Source organism: Acomys minous (genome assembly GCF_964271855.1).
Source record: "Acomys minous genome assembly, chromosome: 10".
NCBI lineage: Eukaryota > Metazoa > Chordata > Mammalia > Rodentia > Muridae > Acomys > Acomys minous.
In genome coordinates, this window is record NC_140491.1 from 97,894,671 (window position 1) to 97,914,989 (window position 20,319).

Genomic DNA, 20,319 nt, shown 5'->3' on the forward strand with positions numbered 1-20,319 from the left:
TCCATGCTCTTATTTGTAAGATTGGGACTGTTACATATTTGATATGCTTGTGTTAAATTATGTAATCCACGGTAATGTCTAATCTTTATCTTAACACAACACAGCTGGATTTGCCGTCACCTAGGACATATACCACTGGGTGAGTTTGTCACCACTATTCTAGGAAAATCCACTCTGAGTCACAAATTGACAGCACCTCACGGGGCTAGCATCTGAATTAAGAAGAGGGAAGGGGAAAGCTCTCACCCCCTTTGCTTCCGACTATAGACAAAGCATGACCAGTCGCCACATGCCCCATTCTTCAGGTGTTTTATACAACAATGAGGAAAGCAATACACATGTGCTTCATTGTTCTAGCTGAATAATTTACCATTTTTCCTTAGGTATTTTGGAATTTATCTCATTTAATTGGTCTTAAGGACTTCAAAATGTTATCAAGCAGTATAAAACAAAGTGAATCTAAATTATATATTTACTCATTAATATCAAGGGGCTAAAAGAATCTTGTAAACTTACCTGAAACTTGCTAACATATCTTCTATTTTAGAAAAATCGGCCCAACTAGTTGGATATAATTGTGATAAAATTTGGAATATTTGTATTTTTTCTAGTGGTTTCATTGTAAATAAATATGGAAATGTTAATACTTATATCAAAATATTTTTAATTGTTTCTTTTATTTATAATATAATCACATCATTTCTACTTTTCCTGTTCTCCCTCCAAACCCTCCCAATTACTGCTTCCTTGCTCTCTCCTTCAAATCCATGGCCATTTTTTCATTAATTCCATCACATACGTATATGTATATGCACATATTTTCTTAAAGACATAAATACACCTTTCCCAGTCGGTTTAATGTTGCCTGCATGTATGTTTTCAGGGCTGACCATTTGTAGTGGAAAACAAGTGTGTTCTTCCCATGGGGAGGTTACCTCCGCTGTCTGCATTCCTTAATTGCCTCTAGTTCAGCTCAGAGATCATTGCAGAAAAACAGGGCAAAGACAGTAAGGGCCAGAGGGTTGGGAGTGTGCCTAGGAATGTTGATCTTCCTGGCGCTCCATCTCAAGTGGAGATATTGCTCCCATTCAGAGGCTCGTCCATTCTCACTCATCTCTTTACTAAGCCACCACTGCCTCACCTAACCCCAGGCTCCTTTTACCCTGAGCTGTAAGCTGAAGTTCCAGCTGGAAATGTTTTGCATTGTTTTCTGCTACATCACTACAGGAGTGTTCATTGGTCTAACGTACAACACTTAAGCATTTCCTGATTTGGCCCTCTTTTGCCTGTCTGATGGCCTCTTGCGTTTTCCCCTCACATGTGCTCTACATCCTGCATAGTTCATGATTTCTGGGCACCTAGCAGATATCCAGGTAAAGCTCCCTCTCCTTGTTTCTGGCGCTCTTCCCAGGCTCCTGGCAAAGCCCAGTGCCTGTAGTGCATCCACCAGAGTAACTTTCAGTTACTCTGTCACTGCTTGCCTGGCTACTGGCTTCAGTAACTATTATTTTATAAAAATTGTCTGTATTACCTGTAGGCCCAGCTAGCGATCAATTAAGACACAGACACTTGTTACATTTGAAGATAGCCTTAGTTAACCTGGGGCAGGGCAGATAGCAATCCTCTAAATTGCCTCCCTCGCTGGGGCAGGCATGGGATCCCTTCCTCAGTGCCATGCATCTGCTTCTAATAACTTCTATCCAGCTACCTCCCATCCATAATCTCAAATATTTGCTCATGTTCTTCATCAGGGCTGGACTCTCCATCCACGCCAGCCATGTGCTTCTCCTCCAGCTAACCCATGGCGGCCTTCCTCTCTTCACTTCAGGTCTCTTTCTCCTCTTGGCCGTTCTTTCTTCTTCCCAGAATTCTTTTCTCTCTAAGCCCCACCTATCTCCTGCCTTGCCCAGGTGGGAGGGCTTTTTATTAAGCAAAAGGTTGGTCAGAGACAGCAAGCAATAATTAGCATCAAAATACAGCAGACCATCCCCCAACAAGTAACTGTAAGTAGTTTGGAGACAGTAATTTTTTATACATTTTATTTTTATTTTTTAAATGCTTAACAGTCAATAAATATAAATATTTACTTGTAGTGATTTTGTGTTGTTTGTAATTTTTAAATATTTGTATAATGTGAATATTATCCTAATGTTACATAGCTAAAACTGAGAAATGTCTAATGTTCGAATATTGAATATGTTTTGCAGCCTTCAGTTTGGAAACCTGCAGAATTATGATTGCCATGTTGGATGTATCCTTGAGTAAAAATAGAAAATATTGGGATATAGAGTTAATGCTTTCTTAGCATTTAAACCAGTTGTTAATTTTAGAACTAACTGTATTTTTAAGATCTTGTTTAAAGTCCACATAGTTTCATTTTCACACAGAAATCTGTTCAGAGGCTGGGTCAGGGTAAATGCATGTGAATATGTAGTTTTCTTCACTCAGTGATTTGGGGTGTAGGATCAGACAAATTCTCTCAGCTACCAAAACTTATTTTTGTTAATAAAACTGTCAGAGAGACTACACAGGAAAAATGGGATTCAACGAATTCAAGGAGCTTTGGGCAGCTCTTACTGCCTGGAAGCAGAACTTCATGACCATTGACCAAGATCAAAGCGGCACTGTAGAACATCATGAGCTGAGCCAGGCCATCACTCTCATGGGTAAGACTACCAGCATCCTTTAGAGTCATATGAACTCTCTGATGAAGCTATGGATTTTTTGTATTTATGAAAGACTCATTTATTTTATGACTTTGGGTATTTGTCTGAATGTATACCATATGTCTGTGTGTGTATCATATGTCTTCTGGCTAGGAACCCAGAAGAGGTTATCAGATTCTCTGGACTCGGAGTTACAGAGGGTTGTGAGGTCCTCTGCAAGAGCAGAAAGTCTTCTTAAGCACTGGGCTGTCTCTCCAGCTCACAAGTTATGAATCTTAGTTGCTTTACTTTGCTAAGTAATAAAAGATTGCTTTCTGTTAGTGTGCCCCTTAATTTCAGCTCACAATTGTGGGTAAATCCTGACCAAAGGCACTGACATAGTCATTAGTGTTATTTCCTCACTTTGTGGTAGTGTTGAAGACTGAATCCTCAGTCTTGCATATGCAAGACCAGTACTCTACCGCCCAGCCCTGTCTCCAGTCCATACATTTTTTTTCCCAGAAACAATCTTCTATTCATTCTGAATTCCCTGAGTATATTTACTGATCATCTCTAATGTTAGCATCTGCCACTTGCATTCCATTCTTTTGTAACTAAGTGGATTATTTAATTATGTATGAAAGGCTTGCCCCTGTCAACCACACACATACATACTGGAATCTAGCTTTTCAACAGGAAAATAATTCCTTTTGTTTTTGTTCTGTGTATAGAACACATGAGACAGGGATGGCAAACAGTCAAAGTAGGAAGATTGCATATGGGATTAGTTTAAAAGATGTAACTATTCCCATTGTCCTTCTTACAGGCTGAGGTTCTTGGTTCACTCTGCATAGAGTGGTAATATACAGTGATGCTTACTATGCTAACAGGTATTGCATTGGTACTTTCCCAAACTTCCCTTTCTTTTATCCCCTCTCCCCTCCTCAGATGGATTCTCACTCTGCTCACTCTATAACCCAGGTTTATCCAGAACTCAGAGCCCAGGCCTGCCTCAAATTCTCTGAGATCCTTCTGCCTTGGTCTCCTGAGTTATAAACGTGAGCCATGTTTTAGGTAGTTTTGCCCAGCTTTAAATAGTTTTCTTAATTCTCTTATCTTATAATTTTATGCATGGTTATTTATAAACAAAATGTATATACATGAAATTACCTGTTTGAAAAATTACATTCTGAGCTCAAGACCCACGGGCTTAAATTATATGCCAGAGAGCTCAAACTAGTGTTTTTTTTTTTTTCCAATTCAGTTATATAAATAGACATTTTATTTTAGTATCCAGGGAAAATCCTGGCCATATAAACATGTTCAACTGTAGCTCCTTTATAGTACTTGATTCAACTTGGCCTTTAACAGTATAATTTTTAAAATTCACTCTAGTTTTATTCAAAAATTAAAAAAAAAATGAGCCAGGTGGTAGTGGCGCATGCCTTTAATTAAGCCTAGCACTCAGGTGGCAGAGACAGGTGGATCTCTGAGTTTGAGGCCAGTCTGGACTACAGAGTGAGTTCTAGGATAGCCAGGACTATACAGAGAAACTCTGTCACGTAGAGAGAAAGAAAGAAAGAAAGAAAGAAAGAAAGAAAGAAAGAAAGGAAGGAAGGAAGAAAGAAAGAAAGAAAACCGAAACTGAAACAAAACAAAAAAATTTTAAAAAAGTGAAAAGTCTCAAAGCGTCCAAGCAGGCATCTGAATGTAAGAAAGGATTTTCTGGGGCCGGCAAGAAGGCCTAGGCTAAGAGCAGGTACTGATATGCTCCTTGGCCCAACTTTGATTTCCAGGGTCCACATGATGGGAGGAGAGAACTGACTCCTCCAAAGGTGTCTTCTGACGTACTGCTGTATTATGTGTGCCCCTCAAACTGTAATCAAAGGTTGAATTAGTTTGGGCCATTCAAACATTCAAATATATTTAAAGTCATCAATGTTATGCAAAATATTTAGGAAGTATATTCATACCACATCCAGCTCATAACTCACTAGAAGGGTCCTTGAATTCTCTTTCACATAGTGGTGAAAGATACATGTTTTGGTATGGTGCTGAATTTATATTTACTTTAAGCATGCTTTCTGTGATATACATATATGTGTGCATATGTATGCATATATTATCATACATGTATCCTATATACATGATTACTTTTGTTTTGTAATGTTGGGGATTGAACTGTGCAAGTACTTTGGCCCTGGCCCCTAGCCCTATGGGTTATATTTTATTATAACTATAGGTGGAGTTTTTCCTTCTGGTACTGACTTTTATCTTTGGCTGGATTAATGTCATCTTCTCTAAGTCAGCTGACCCACTAATGTGTAGACCGTAAGGCATCATTCTCCCAAGCCATGTGTACATGTCTCATTAAATATATTAGGATCATGCTAGAAGTGTAGCAAATAGAATCTTCTAATTCTTTGTTCTATTATGTTGGTTCTTGCAGTTTTTCAGATAGTATGTTTTCAAATGGAAGCGATCCAGCAGTCGCGTGGGGAGAACTTAAAGCCAATGTAAGGCACTTAAGACTTGAAGTGCATGATCAGAAATTGTACACAGAAAGGTGTACACACTCCGTAATTTTAGTAACTGTGGCTTGAAGAAGAAACTATTTCTACCACTTTTTAAGCAGGTTAATTTTCAGGTGTTCTCAAAACAAAACAATACAACACAGCAACAAACAAGGACCTAGACCTTCTATCAGAAATACAGCATTTGAACGATAGCAAAGAGTAATAATGTTCCCCTTGGTACTGCAGTACTGAAGTACTGAAGTCTTAGAGTCCCTGCCAAATATACCCAGCAGTAAATCAGAATAAAAATATATTTTTCAATGCCAGAGTAAGATAATTATTGTCTTTACTTAGAATTGATTTTGCTACAAAGTTAGAATTGCGTCAGCTGTTTACCACTTGCTGGAATTATTCACAAATATATCTTACTGTTTTTGATGTTAATGTATTTCTAATATATCCTCTCAAGGGCATCAGTTCAGTGATAGAGTGTTTCCCTCCTTCCCTCCTTCCCACATATACACTCTTGTATTTAATCCTCAGTCCTGCCAAAAATAAATTGAATATATTTTGTGCAGAAAGAATTTTGAAAGTTAATCCCTTTCATGACTTTATTAATAGCAGTTGTTTTTGGTATTTTATGGTATGTAAGTGTGAATGTTTTAATATGTCTGTCTTATTTCTTAGGTTATAGGTTGAGTCCCCAGACATTAGCTGCTATTGTGAGACGCTACAGCAAGAATGGCAGAATTTTCTTTGATGATTATGTTGCTTGCTGTGTGAAGCTTCGTGCCCTGACAGGTACTCAGAAGTTAAAAGTGGATTCAATTCACGTGGCTATTTATTTTGTGAAAGTGTCATTGTTTCTTTCAGCAAATTTACATAATGTTTTCCATTTCTTAATCACTTTGCTATCTAAATAGCCTTTAGGATTTAGAACATGAATAAAAATAGAGAGACATCAAAATCACTCAGTTTTAGAAAGTTTTCATACTTCTGTTTATTAGAATATTAAGACACTTAAGATATTGTTTGTCTTAGCACCAGGAGACAATAAGTATTGGGAATCAGTGAATTTTCAATTAGAATTCTAAAACATAATTTTTGTGTGTGAAGATTTCTTTAGGCGAAGAGACCACTTGCAGCAAGGAATTGTGAACTTCGTGTATGAGGATGTAAGTATTCTGAACACACTGTTCCATTTCTACTTTGCTTTTAGTTATTGATGGGACCAGCAAGGTGATTTAGCATGTACACCCTTGTCACCAACTGAATAGTATAAGTTGTAGATCAGGGGCCCGTGTGGTGGAAAAGAAAATGTTTTCCAAAAATTTACCTTTGACCTCCATATGTTCCATGACATGACGTCATGACCATAGCATGCACACACATCACGTGTGCACACATACGTAATCTCTCTCTCTCTAAACTAATTAATAAATATATAAATGCAATTAAAAGTGGAAAAACATTAATTTGTCCAAACCACAAACATTGAAAACAGTGTATGTGGTGGCTACACTCTTTTCTTCATTTTTTCATTAGTGTAAATATAAGGTCATATTGGTCTACTGTAAAATTGTATGACAGGTGTTGGTACTTTATTTTTTCCAATCATTTTAATGGTAAATACTAACATTTTTATGAAGAGCTGTCAACTTGTGGTTATCTTTTTCTAAGAGAGAGAATATTTTAAGTCAGTGACAAAATGTGAAGCGGCTGGGTTTTTATTCAAATACTCTCCATGAACCCAGTCCAGTTGTTTCTAAATTGAAGCTGTAGCAGGTGGCATTACATACATGCGTTCATAGTTTAAGGGTTTGGCTTTGGATTTGCTCTATCTCCTAATGGAAGGGATAGGCTATGTAGTACTTACTGATGTATACATGTTTGAATTATAAGTCTTTTTGTTTGTTCGTTTGTTTTTTTCTTTCTTTTCTGTCAGGTACTCGTTTATCTTTTTATTATTATTATTTTTATTTTTTTACATATACATTTATATTAGTACAAATATCTACAATAACCTACCTACAACAAGAAGAACCATAAAACAATCAGGAATTATTTAACCGTGTCTTAAACTGTTTCCTTTTCTTACAATGGAAGTTCTCATGGAATAAAGTTAATTTAAAACAAATGCAAACCATTTGTTGTTGCCATGTGATAACGCTCCTTGTGTCTTAGTTTTTGCAGGGCACTATGACAATTTGAAAGCCTAGCATTCAAAAGGCGGAGACATACTGCGAATCCTTCTGCTTCGTTGAAACAGACTGGACTACCTAAAATTAAAAGCTCGCGGAACTTTTTTGTAGACCTTCCTGTGAAAGCCCCGCCTCCCTTCTGTTATTTAACCTTAAAGCACAGTTCAATGCAATAACTTTTTTTTAATGTGGGATATATTATTTTTGGAGAAGTTATGACATTGCAGATATATGCACACTGTCTTGAAATGTTGCTAATATTATGTAACTAGTTCATACCAGCACAGCTGAGCCTTCCTTCTTATCAATAAAGACTGGGAGAATGTAGTCACATGACTTTGTCTACGAAGCCAAATAACAGAAATCTAGATAAAACTTATATTATCTAAAGGCTACAAGTTATGCTTTTGATTTTGTTTGTGCCTGTGGGTGTTCCTGGGAGTGAGTGAGTCAGAGGGGACATCTGCACTTTGTGCTGTCTTTGGCTTTGGATTACACCACCAGAGAACATAGCACATGTCCTTGGCCTGTGAAGAAGAAAACTGTAGTTCCTCAAACTTTATCCTGGTTTGGGTCTGTCAGCCTATTGTCGTTGGCATTCTTTTACCTTTTTTTTAGTTCGTTGTTTATTTTTCTACAGTACGTTTTATTGTCTTCTGGTTTTTTTTGTTTGTTTGTTTTTTTCTTGTTGTTGGTGTTGTTTTTTTTAACTTCTCTGTTTTTACTATATGAGACAGAACCTTTCTACACAGCCCAGGGAGACACAAAATCCTGGTTCTTTTGCCTTGCCCAGCAATATGTGCAGATTCAAGGCTTACTAGGCCCAGTGTAAAAGTTTAAATTGAAGATACTTTTCTCTTTCATTAGTGAAGGCATAGATAACCTAAAATGTCATTTTCTTGAATTAACCAGTTTTGAGGTATGACTCATTTTCATGAAGTGTCAGCATTCATTTATGTTTGTCCTTTTAACCCAGGTGCGGCTGCTAGCTAATGGCAACAGTTATAATGTTAAGAAAATCAAGTAATCTGCTATGGTTTAAATGTTTAGAAATTCTATGTTACATTGACAGTGTGAACATGTGTGTGTGTGTGTGTGTGTACCAAGAAGTATTTTGATTTCTTTCTCTTTTTCTCTATAAGCGGCATTTCTGGAATTTTCTATAGAGATATCATGTAGTTGCCAGGTTCTTTGCATTAAGTTCTCTGGTCTGAGATGTCAGAGTTAATTTAGTTTCTAATGTGGAAAACACCCTGTCTTTATTAATGAAGATTTGAAAAAAAATCAGTGAATTTTCACATATTTTAATAATATATTCTAGCTGAAGGCAAGTGCAAATAGATATAATCTTAGCTTAGCTGGTGACCAAATTAATATTTTTAAGAAACTCCATGTTTTTTTTTAAATGGGGGCAAACCCCTTTCATAATTACAGAAAACATAAAATCAGCTTTTACTTTAAAAGATCCTAGAAAGGAAGTGATGTCTAATCACTTTGACATTGATTACTATATAACTTGCTATCAAATCCAGTTGGTCAGAAATTTAGGAATAGATTGATGAATACATACACACTGTCCTCTGACTGTTTATTCCATGACCACATGTTTGATAACCTGAAGGGATATTAACTGAAACATTGAATGCACAAAATCTGAAGCTGTTGTAGAAAAAAAGAAGCCACATTATGATGTTATAAGTCATCGAACAACGCACACTCTCAATGTATAAGTGCTTTTATTTATACAGTAAACATGTTTCCATGTCATTTTGAGAATTTTTTAATAAACATTCAAATAGCTTGCTGTAAAGTTTTGTATCATACAAAATTTGTTACATATATACTGTTATGAGATGCTTCAGTTCAAACAACGGTGCATTAATTCAGCTATTATCTAAAAGATTGCCAAATGATTAACTGTCAGGTATTGCACTTCTAGTCTGAGTGGCAGTTTACACATCTTAAATTACATCAAGGGAAAATCAGTGCTATGGGAATCTTGATTTGGTCCACTTTAAATGTATTTTAAAGACTGTGCTCATTAACCTATTTTAGACATGCATTCAGAAAAAGAAAGTTAACAAATATATATTCAAGTTATATATTTATTTCCAGAAAAGGCATTTACCCTGGAAGAAAGTAGAATTTATTAAGGTAGTTTAAAGTCTGTGCAATTAAAAAAATAACATAATCAATCTGTGATATTTCTTTAATTAAAATATACAAATCAAGTTCACTTGTAATCTTATAATATTACTAACTGGACAAACAAAATAAATGCTATTTGTGAGAAATGTGCTTTTTTAAAATGTTCTTTTATCTTTGACAAACTAAAGTGGATATGTTTTGTCTTGTTTTGCTTTCTGTAAGTTTGATAGGAATACGTTTCTAAAATTTTGTGAATTGAACCCCGCTGTTCACAATCCCAGACTGCTTCCAGTTAGCACATCCATTGCTTAAAAGTGGAAAACACAGCCTTGGCTCTCTTATTACTTTGGTACTTGCTTAAAAATCTCTCATTTTTGTTGTTGTTGTTGTTTGTTGTTGTTGTTGTTTTAATGTAATTTTATGTAGTGAGTTAAGCTTCCTCGAATGGATGCCTAAGGCTAAGATATCATTTAAAATGTGTCTGGAGAGTCTACATAATATTGCAGGATACAAATGCAAATGTCTGGAACGTCATGAGGTGGTGAATTCAGACAGTATTTCACATGAATACAATTCTCATCATTTCTCGATTTGGAACAAGATCAAGACATCTCTCCATATATTAAATTAAAAATTTCTTCTAATTTATAACACCGAGAAGAAAACTTCCTGGTAAGACATTTGGAGAAATCACGGAATCTTTCTGACTGGAGACTCGTCTATCGTGTGGACACTGGGAAACCGGTACTTTGAATCTGCCCTGCTGTGCTTGTTTCTCCTTACTTTAATATACTTTTCTCATCTTGAAAGAAAAGCGCGTAAGTTCTTATCATTCTTTATCCAAGCAGCTTCATAATATGTAGCTCAGTATATCAAAACACAGGCTTGCTTCTCTCAAATTGAACATACGGAAGAAGACATACAGAGTGCTTCTCGCTCCTGTTCACATGGGACATGCACAGGGTTTTTGCCCATGTACTGGTCTTGGTGTTGGGTGTGCTACTTCCTTAACATGAAGAAGTTATAGCATCATAGCTTTAGGGAGAGATGTGTGAACCAGGAATGGGTTTCCAGTTCTGATGCACTTGGGGTTGGAAGTTTAACCTTTTCTCTAAGCATAAACATTTAAATATACAGATACATGCATATAACCATTTCAATTTAATTGTTTGCGTTGCTTGTTTAGTTGTCTTGTTTTTCTATTATTACTGAAATTTCAAAACTTGAACAGTACAGATGTCACTGTTCTAGAAATATACTAATTAAATACGCATGTTATTTTGGAAATTATAGGCAATTTTAAAACGATGCTAAAATTTGCTGGACTTTTTGATGCACACGTTTAAGTTCCCACAGTTGTGTAAATTCAGGACCCTCAAACATCTTTTAGAATAAGAGATAATTAAGTTATGGAATGCTTCCAGATGTTTTGCCTTCTATACTTTGATTCTGATTTTGCAATCAGTTTCACTTATAGAGGGCAAATGTAATATGTTCGGCTATCTGTATTAAGTTTGGTTTTACATTTATCACATGGAGAAATATGCTCTTGGCTTCTTAAATCTTAAAAAGGAAGCATGAAGGATCTATGCCTCTCCACAGGCTGTGCTGGGCTTAGTTTAGCGCATGGCGTGCCAGAGCCAACAAATTGTGTTTAAAAGTTTCTTTGAAGATAGTCTATATTTTTTTTGTGACACAAAAGCATCTAAGGGAGAAATTAAGTCTGTATGGAACTTAAGCAAGAGGAAGTAATAGCTACAGTCATTCTTGAGTTAAAAGATGAGCCAAGCTTTCATTACAAATGAGCTATTTTGAATGTGCATTAAAGGCCATTTATCCTTCAGAAAATTTTAGCAAATAGTAAGTGTTTCAGTCATTTACTGCCATGGTTCTGATGGGGTGATGAATAAAATGTTTTTGAGTTCTTTTTTGTTTCTGTTTTGTTTTTGTTTGTTTTGTTTTTTTAAAACAGAACTTCTCTGTCTTGGACTTGCATTGTAGACCAGGCTGGCTTTGAACTCATAGCGATCTGCCTGCCTCTGTCTGCCCCAAGTACCTGGACTAAAGGCATGGGCCATCACCCCCAGCTTTGAGTTTTTTTAAAATTTGGATTTAATGCATTTCACCATTTAATGCAGCTTGTTAGTGGTCTACTGGAACTCAGTAAAATTGTAGCACTGTTATAATGATGTGAAATTCCAATTGGTCAGCACCACCATGCCTATAGTGTATCTAGTACTGTAGCTAATAAAATGGTGGATCTCGTTGGATTCTTTATTAAAAGTACACTAGCTAGCTAATAGGATTTACTTTCTTTTTCCCTCAAAATAAATTCTTTTACAAATTCTTGAATTTTTCATGTATAAATAGATCAGAAATATGTTTCATTCTTAAATTAGGTATATATATATATATATATAATATTTTCAATACAACTTGTACATTTCTTTCAGCTACCAAAAATTTGCAGCCATTTGTACATGAAATTTACACTTTTCTTATATACAGTTATTTGTAGAATGTTATTGCAAAACTAGCTGTGCAAATAGATTACACTGTCAACACCACATCCAGTCTTTGAGGAAAATATTGGCTAAAAAATAAATATTTCTGCACTGAATATTTCAAAAGCATCATGATTCCATGCTACATTATGTGCATAAAGACTATGAAGTAGTATGTGTTTTGGTTGATTGTTTCATCTAGTTTAAAGCATTCCAGAGTTTTACATAACAGGATGTGTGTGAGCTTCCTTATAGCAGACAGACATTTTCAAGTCATCACATACATTTTTTTTTTCTGAAATACATTATTCCTTGACTGGCAAGCCTTCTGGGATAATACATTTTCTCATCAGAATCATAAAATCAAAACTTCTGCTATAATGAGGCCATAGGCCTTTTGTTAGAATCTGTGGGTGCCTAGGAGTAAAGTAGGGATTTCTGGGTATTTTCACTGGGAGAAGGGTGCCATGCCATATCACTGCTGTTGTAACTCTGAGCATTTGAGAAAAGTGGAGAAGGAGCTCATCCAAACTTTACTCGCCTTTCAGGTTTCCTCCTAATGAGTGATAAGGAATATGGTGTGGACTTTTCTTATGCACTCAAACACAGCATAAATTAGAATGAAAACTAATACAGTTCAAATGCTCACAGCTGTGCCTATTGACAATTGTGCGTTTTTAAGATTGCATCGTAATATACCGGAAGAGGACTGAAGAGTGTGAGTTAAATACATAAAGCTTTGAAATCACAGGTGTACCAGATTATTTTACATCTTTCAAAACATGTTAACTTATGGAGGCCACAGATGTCAATGAGTACATTTTAGAAATTAAGCTAAGTTTTGACATTAATTTTAAAAGAATAGCCATGCTCACATCGCCACTTCTCATAATGAAAGCGTTTAACTGTGGGCACTACTGCAATAGCTCTTGCTATGTTGTTGAAAAATTTGATCATGTCCAGTACAGTGATGGACAGGGTCAACTGAGTGTATTCCATTTCTGTGAGTGTTCTATTGTTGTTTATAGTAATAACATTTTAGTTTTAAATAACTTCCAATTAGTCATCTCTCAACTTCCACGTAATAGGCAACAAAATAACCTTTGTGATACTTTCTTTTCACACTGTCATAGGTCAGTTCATGTCTTTTATGAATTTTCTTCTGTAGTGGGCATTAAAACAAACGGTTTGCATTTTTACCACAAAAGGCTATAATGACATTCTAGGCATGGGCCTTGCTCAGCCATGATACCTAACATTTTATAAAGTATTGAGAATATCCTTTGAGTTTTAAAAATGTTAACACCCCTTTAAGAACCATAAGCAGACTACTCTGAATGGGAACATTTGGGAAGCTAGGGAGAGGAGTTACAACCCATCTCAAATCTAGACAGCATCTTCAGTGTCGATGTGTTCTGCACATATTGACAAAATACTTGAGAGCTAACACAGAGGTGGTCGCCCCAACAGTAACAGTCTCCTTTGAGCAGCCTCATTTTTGGCAAGTGCAGGAAAACCACTTTGTAGATTTCTGTTATGCACTGGGTGTCGGTGTGGGGAGGCAGGTGGGGGAGAAGAAGATGATGATGGGAGTGTCTTTCCGTGGTAATCGGTCACCACCTCTCTGTGGTGATGCGCAAGCCACAGGGACGAACTTGCATCTTTACGCATGCGTCGCTTGCGCGCGCTTCCTTGTGTACATTTCTGAGACAGTTTTCAGAAACCACTTGTATTTACATGGTTTTGAATACTGGGGTTCGCTTGAGGTTCTTCCTCAGTCATAAATGGGCAAGGCACGCTTTCATTTCAGGGTTACCACACTGAACCTTTTTGCCACCCAGTACTCTATACAAGAATTGGGGTGTCAGATCTTGAGAAGGATCTGGGGCTAGGGGCGGGGGGAGCGGGGGCGGGGGGTGGGGGGCGGGGAGCGGGCGGGGAGCGGGCGGGGAGCGGGGGCGGGGGTGCTGCCATTACCACTTTGAAGTTATGCTCTTTGTAAAAACAGCAATTGTGTGTCTACTTTCAAAATGGAATTTTGTAAATAGAATAGAGTATACTCTAGGAGACTTGAATAGGATGGGTCACCTTGCAGAAGGTAACATCAATGCAGAGCAGATATTTTTTCCTTAACACTGAAAGTCATATTCTCACCACCAATGTTGTCAGTATTATTACTTTAAAGTTGTAGAACTAATAGCACAACACTAAGGGGAGATTGTAGCCACATTTATGTGGGGTTTTTGTTGTTGTTGTTGTTGTTGTTCTCAATCAAAAGCTTTAGTCATGGAAACAGTGATTTACCTATTTAGCACTTGTGCAGAAGAAAATTGTGGTCCTAATTGTTCTTAATGTCATGTTTTGCAGGGTAGAGGGTGGGAGTAGATTTTAGAATTGTTTAAGTCACTTATTTTGTGCCAGGCATTAAAAAAATTTTTTTTTGTTTCTTCTCAAACTTCAGTGAGGCAACGACTGTAACATCACTTTTACATAGTCAGGAAAAAACTCAAAGAAGGTTATTCACTCGGGGTCACACAGCATGTGAATGAAAGAGTTACTGTTAGGATCGAGCTGGCCTGACTACAGCGTGTTCATAGCGGACCTCAGTGTGTTAGTGTGTGTACAGAGGATGTGAGGGAGAGCTCATTGTAGGATTGGTGCTGGGTCCCTGCCTTCGTGTGTCTGATTTAGTATGTCTGGCATGAGATCCAGGACTGTTTTCCCAGTTCTTAGGTGATGTGAGCACTGCTAACTTCAGGATCACAGCTTGAGGACACTCCATAGCAATTTGTCTTCCTAGTGCCTCTTGGAATGCATAGGATTGTCATATTTGTGTTATTACAAAAATGTCATTAAAATAAAATAATGGATTTTTTTAATCTAAAAGTTTTAAACATCGAGTAACAAACCCATTAACATGTCAAGACCATGTTTTTTGGTTTTGTTTCATCCATGAACAAACACAATAGAGTTCCTTATATTAAATTATAGCCAGAGTTACAGGACGTTTCTAATAACTGGATAATTTACTGAATTGCTTTTTTCCAAATATATAACTACTATTTATTATTAATTATTCTAAGGAGGTGATAAATATTATCCTGACCTAGAATGTGTAAGTAGGGATTTGAAAATGACGTTTGAATACAAATGTTTTCTCCTTGGTGTTTTGGAGCATTGTACAAGTTCAAGTCTACACAGTCTTGAGTTCTAATATGCACCTATTAATCCTGATTCCCAATGTCAGTATGCCCTCTCTCCTGACAAGAAGAGTAGACAAACTTAATTCTCATGGCCAGTCAATTATAATAACTTGAAATTTACACTGTCTCAAATTGGCCCACTACTTTCCCCCTGTTTGTTGAATTAGTGACTATCACATTAAAAACATCATTTCTGTATGTTTTTATTCCTGATTTTCTCATCAACTAATTAAAGTACGGGACTCCCCTCTGGGATAAAATGATGAGTCTTAGAGGCAATTCTCTGTCCAGCAATTAATAGCAGCAGGAGAACGTCTCATCTAAATAAACTTGAAGATAGCACTTACTTTTTTTTTTACTTTATTTATTTTATTTTATTGTCTTAGGACATGGGATGAGATGCTAATTTTGGGCTAGAAGCAAAAGGTGATTTTGACATCAGTGCTTTTAATTCCCTCTAAGGAAAGCGGTTGCCTTCTGCCGTTTGGCTGGTGCAGCAGTTAGACCTGGCCTTGGGCAGGACCCCACGGTGGAGGTGACAGGCTACTTTAGCTATAGATAATAGGTAGGCAATGCTATTTTAAAGCCATTTTAGGGTGGCTATTGTGCATCAATGTAACTGCTATTATTATCCATAAGTCAGTTAAACTGTTCATCTTACATTTATGACTACATACATCTTTATGTTGCTTGGGCACTTTTAAAACTAATTTTCTATAGAAAAACAACAAAAAAAGATCTCTTTGTATTTCTACACAGCTCTCTGAGACTTATGATTTAAAGAGCAAACAAGAATTAAGAAGGGAAGAGCTTGCATTGTGCTAGAATTTAAACCAGCTGGCTGCTTGTTGTACCACCCAATCATCTTCCCTTGCCTGCATGCCCAGCTTCTTAAAAGAGTATAAACTGAGGCTTTCGACGGGCTGAATTGTACGTGTGTCATACCACATGTTGCGGCAGAAGCATTCACTAATCAAACAACCAGCTCCCGATTCCTCACCTGCCAAGTGAGCAATCTCTCGTGAATTTATTCTGAATGCTCATGGAGCTTAGGCAGAATAGTTCATAGGAAATTTGTTGCAGCTGCTGCAGAAATGTGCTCCCCGTAATGGAAATAAGATCCCTACTTCTAAATTGTTCACTACTTGCATGACTTTCTCTCTCCTGTGTACGGCACATCATTCAAACATCTGTTGAAGGAACAACTGAAACAGGCCTTCAGTCTACATGTGTATTTGTACTGTATAAATCACTGGGAAGCCCGTTCTAATTATTATACTTGTGTTGATTTGACCGGTCTTTTGCTGTAAGTATGCAATCACTTATGATTACTTTTCTTAAATTAAGTAAGAATGAGAGTGTGCCCTGTGTACAGATCAGAGTAGCAAATTCTGTGATGGCTTAAAAATACATAGGGAACAATCTAAGGCCACTCTAATCACGTTTTAAATAGAGTGGTAGTGTTATGCACATTTAATAAATTGCTTGCAGTTGAAGTAGATTGACAGGTTAATGTCAAAGGTGAAGGAAAATTAAACCACTTAATGTGCAGATGGAATACTATTTAAAGCTCTGTGGGAGCATAAGAATCAGGAAAACTAAGAACCTTTCAAAAAAAAAATGTCTGAGTGTTTATTCAGGAGAAAAGAACACAGCAAGTCAGTCTCTGATAATTTTTAAATTATAGTTGAGTTGAAAATGAAATTTAACTAGAGTTTATCCAATCAGAATTATAAATTGTATCTTTCCTTATGTTGATTTTATGACCCAAATGACATCTCCGTCCCCCAAACAGTACCTACCATTCAAAGATGTTAGAGCACTCCTCTACCATATAGCCTGTGATGTAGAATCAAGGTATAATCAACCCAACTTATATGTAATGAGTTTTTCCCTTGACTTTTAAGTAACTTAAGAATCTTCTAGGTGGGTCAATGAGTACTGTTTGCCACAGCTGGTATAAAACCCATTTCCAAGCAAGGAAACAACCCATTCTTTAAAATAAAATATTAAAAAAAAGAAAGAAAGAAAAAAAGAGTTTTGTTGACGTAGATATTCTGAAATTGCTCGTTTTAAAAAAGATATGGGTGTGCACTATTTAATCAAATGCAAAGTTGTTTTCATATATAAATCTGAAGAAATTGTGTCTTTTTGTGTTAGTGGCATGTTAAGGACCACCCCAACATACAAACTAATTTTCATCTTAAGCCTTCAGAAAAATGCACTACTGTTAATATTTTAGGTAATTTGTGAGTGCAGCTACTGCAGAATTTACTAGAGAGCCTGTTTTATTCTCTCAATAATGTCCTGTGTTCATGTTCATGATTGTTTAGCTGAAGACAAAAGCTCTGTGGAGCATTGTGCTTCCTTGATCTGTCCAAAAGTAGGGCAGAAATCACAGATCTTTCTGTCCTTCCCCCACCGGCCTGCCTAAAAGCCGGTTTAGAGCCTTCTTACAGACAGACTGCTCACTGGCCAGGGAAAGGTAGGAGCAGGTAACTGCTTCTCACTGTTCTCTCACCTATGGCAGCCTGGGACAGCTTCGTGCTGTTACCTTTCCAAAATGCGTAGCTTTTGTTGCAGGGCTTATGTAAACTGGGAGACGAAACCAGATTGGGGTCGCTGTTGAAACCTCACAGGAGTTTTCATCTGTGGGACCGGGACTTTACTAAGCCCACCTCCATCTGCCTTTTACACTATATCTTTTGCTATTTTTTTTTTTTGATTTTGCTCCCTTTCTGACTGATATGTATAACTCAAACTTTGCATCTTTAAAAATAATTGTTATAGGAAATTACATGTCAACACAGAAGGATATCTGTTCTCCAAAGCAGCTAACTTCCCTTCATCTTCCCTGACCTCCCATAAATTGAGGATTATCTGAGTTACATTTGTGAACGCGTTCATTCCTGGGTTTCCTGTTTGCTTGGAAGGCATTTTCATAATGAAGCACTGGATCAGTAAACGCGGTCCATAGGAGTCTCCATGCAAGAGAAACTGGAGTTTCCTAACATGCACATGATTTAAAAAATAAAATTAAAAAATAAGGTGCCTTGAGATGCTGGCAGTTTTAACATTTGGAACCAAAAGCTCTTATGTATATTTACATCCTAACTGCTAAACTTTACCTTACAAGCTTCAATTTAGGAAAAATATACAGTACTTTTGCATATAATGGTACCTTGTGAGCCCCTGAGTCAAGTAGAGAGGATTTAAATACAAAAAGGAAAACAGCCATTAAAAGCACTTACATCGGATGTGGAGAGAATAGTACAAAATGATTACTTTCCTGGAAGACCAGGATCAGAAACATGCCTATGGAGACCCAAGATCCCTACAGTGCTTAGGGAAGAATCTGGCAGAGATGGATGCCGGATGGGATGAAGGTAAGTTTTTCTTTGCCGTGCGTCAAGCTCTGAAGACACATCACTGTCTTGTTTTAAAAGTGAAGTCAAGTTGTCTTCTGAGGCTGTGTTCAGATGCCTTCCGCTGGAGAGCAGTTCTTTGGATTTGAGTTTAGATTTTTCAAGGTCGAGAAATTCAGGACACTGGTAGAAAGAAAAGAAAATTCACTTTCATAATTCACTCCAATAGTCAACAAAAATGATGGTCACGTGATCCAGATGTGTTTTTTTTTCTCTCCCTATTCAGTGTATGTGGTTAAGGGTATTTGCTGACATCTCTCTCCTAAACTATTCAAGACATTAGGGTTCCATTCTCTCAAGTAAAGGACTTTAATTTCACTCTGAAGCCAGGTTTCAGTTTTTTGTTTTGTTTTGTTTTAAGATTGGTGAGTTTTAATCCAAAAGAAGACAGGATTAAGAAATGTCTCTTGGTGACTAGTTTTACCTAAGAAGGAAAAAGATAAAGGAAATAAAATCATGATTCCTATCAGAAATTACTGTCTAAACCAACTGCAAACTATGAGTAAAATACATAGTTGTATGTATTTCCCATTCATTAAAAACAAGTCAGAGATAAAATAGCTCTTATATGTGGGAAGATTGTCATAATTTTCCGTCTAACACCCTAGCTTCTGTTATCATGTTTTACTTCCTAGAATATTTTACATTCAAGATCTGTACAGAAATGTGTTGTTTTAAAATTATCATTAGGGCCTAAGAATGTTTATTATCAGGCCTATATTATTACATCAGTATAACCTGCTAGCAATCAATCAAGACAGAATACATTTGTTATATTTTAAAATAGCCTTAGTTAACCTAGGGCAGAGCAGATATCAATTCTCTAAAGTATTTCCCATAGCGGGGCAGTTATCCCATACCTGCCCCAATCCCATGTCATCTGCTTCCAATAAATTCTATCAAGCTTCCTCCCATCCATAATCCAAAATACTTGCTAATGCTCTTCATCTGGGATGAATCTTCCACCCATGCCGGCCACGGGCTTTTCTTGTACCTAACCCACGTTGGCGAGACCTCCTTCTCCTCTCTCTTCCCCGGTCTTTCTTCTTCTGGTCTCTTCTTCTCTTCCCAGGATTCTCTCTCTCTCTCTCTCTCTCTCTCTCTCTCTCTCTCTCTCTCTCTCTCTCTCTCTCTCTCTCTCTCTCTAAGCCTAGGAACCTTAGCCACACCTATCTCAGTTGCCCTGTCCAGGTGATTGGCCTTTATTGGTCAAAAGGTGGGTCACAGAGACAGCAAGCAGTAATTAGCATCAAAACACATTAGACCATCCTCCAACAGAAAATGTCCACAAGATTGTCTACATGTTCTTACTGAAATAATCTCTTTTCCTTCCAATTGCCCACGACATTTAAATAACTGAAAAGGGCACTATTAGAAGGCTTGGAATCAGGATAAAAGATACTCCATATGCCTTGTCTTTACCATGTATATTAATTACCATTAGTTAGGTAATTATCACTACCAAAGTGATAAAACTTTAGAGAATTCTGGTGATAAGTGGCCTACATATGTGTTTGCCAATCTGACTGTATTTAAACAACAGGTATAGTCCAGCTAGCTGCCATGTCTTTTTTCTTCTTGAAGATACATCCTGCTTTCCAGTACTGTAGCGAGTTACAGGCTTTCTTGTGTGTCTTTTTTTTTTTTTTTTTAGTTAATCAAGAGATACCCCTTACC

General features: G+C 36.9%; 2 protein-coding genes across 7 annotated transcripts in view; one reads left to right on the forward strand and one right to left on the reverse strand.

Annotated features, from left to right (window-relative positions):
* GCA (grancalcin) overlaps nucleotides 1–11,438 on the forward strand; it is a 32,043-nt gene extending 20,605 nt beyond the window's left edge. The window contains exons 4-8 of the mRNA XM_084799419.1: nucleotides 2,208–2,251; nucleotides 2,519–2,666; nucleotides 5,849–5,962; nucleotides 6,278–6,336; nucleotides 7,346–11,438. Coding sequence (XP_084655545.1) covers nucleotides 2,208–2,251; nucleotides 2,519–2,666; nucleotides 5,849–5,962; nucleotides 6,278–6,336; nucleotides 7,346–7,372 — 392 coding nt within the window. The 3' untranslated portion in view covers nucleotides 7,373–11,438. The remainder of the gene's footprint in view (nucleotides 1–2,207; nucleotides 2,252–2,518; nucleotides 2,667–5,848; nucleotides 5,963–6,277; nucleotides 6,337–7,345) is intronic.
* Nucleotides 11,439–13,973: 2,535 nt separating this feature from the next.
* The window catches only part of KCNH7 (potassium voltage-gated channel subfamily H member 7), a 448,856-nt gene continuing 442,510 nt past the window's right edge, over nucleotides 13,974–20,319 (reverse strand). For all 6 annotated transcript variants that reach the window (XM_084799417.1, XM_084799415.1, XM_084799416.1 and 3 more), the window contains one exon: nucleotides 13,974–18,765. In XM_084799417.1, the coding sequence (XP_084655543.1) occupies nucleotides 18,499–18,765 (267 nt within the window). In that variant the 3' untranslated portion in view covers nucleotides 13,974–18,498. The remainder of the gene's footprint in view (nucleotides 18,766–20,319) is intronic.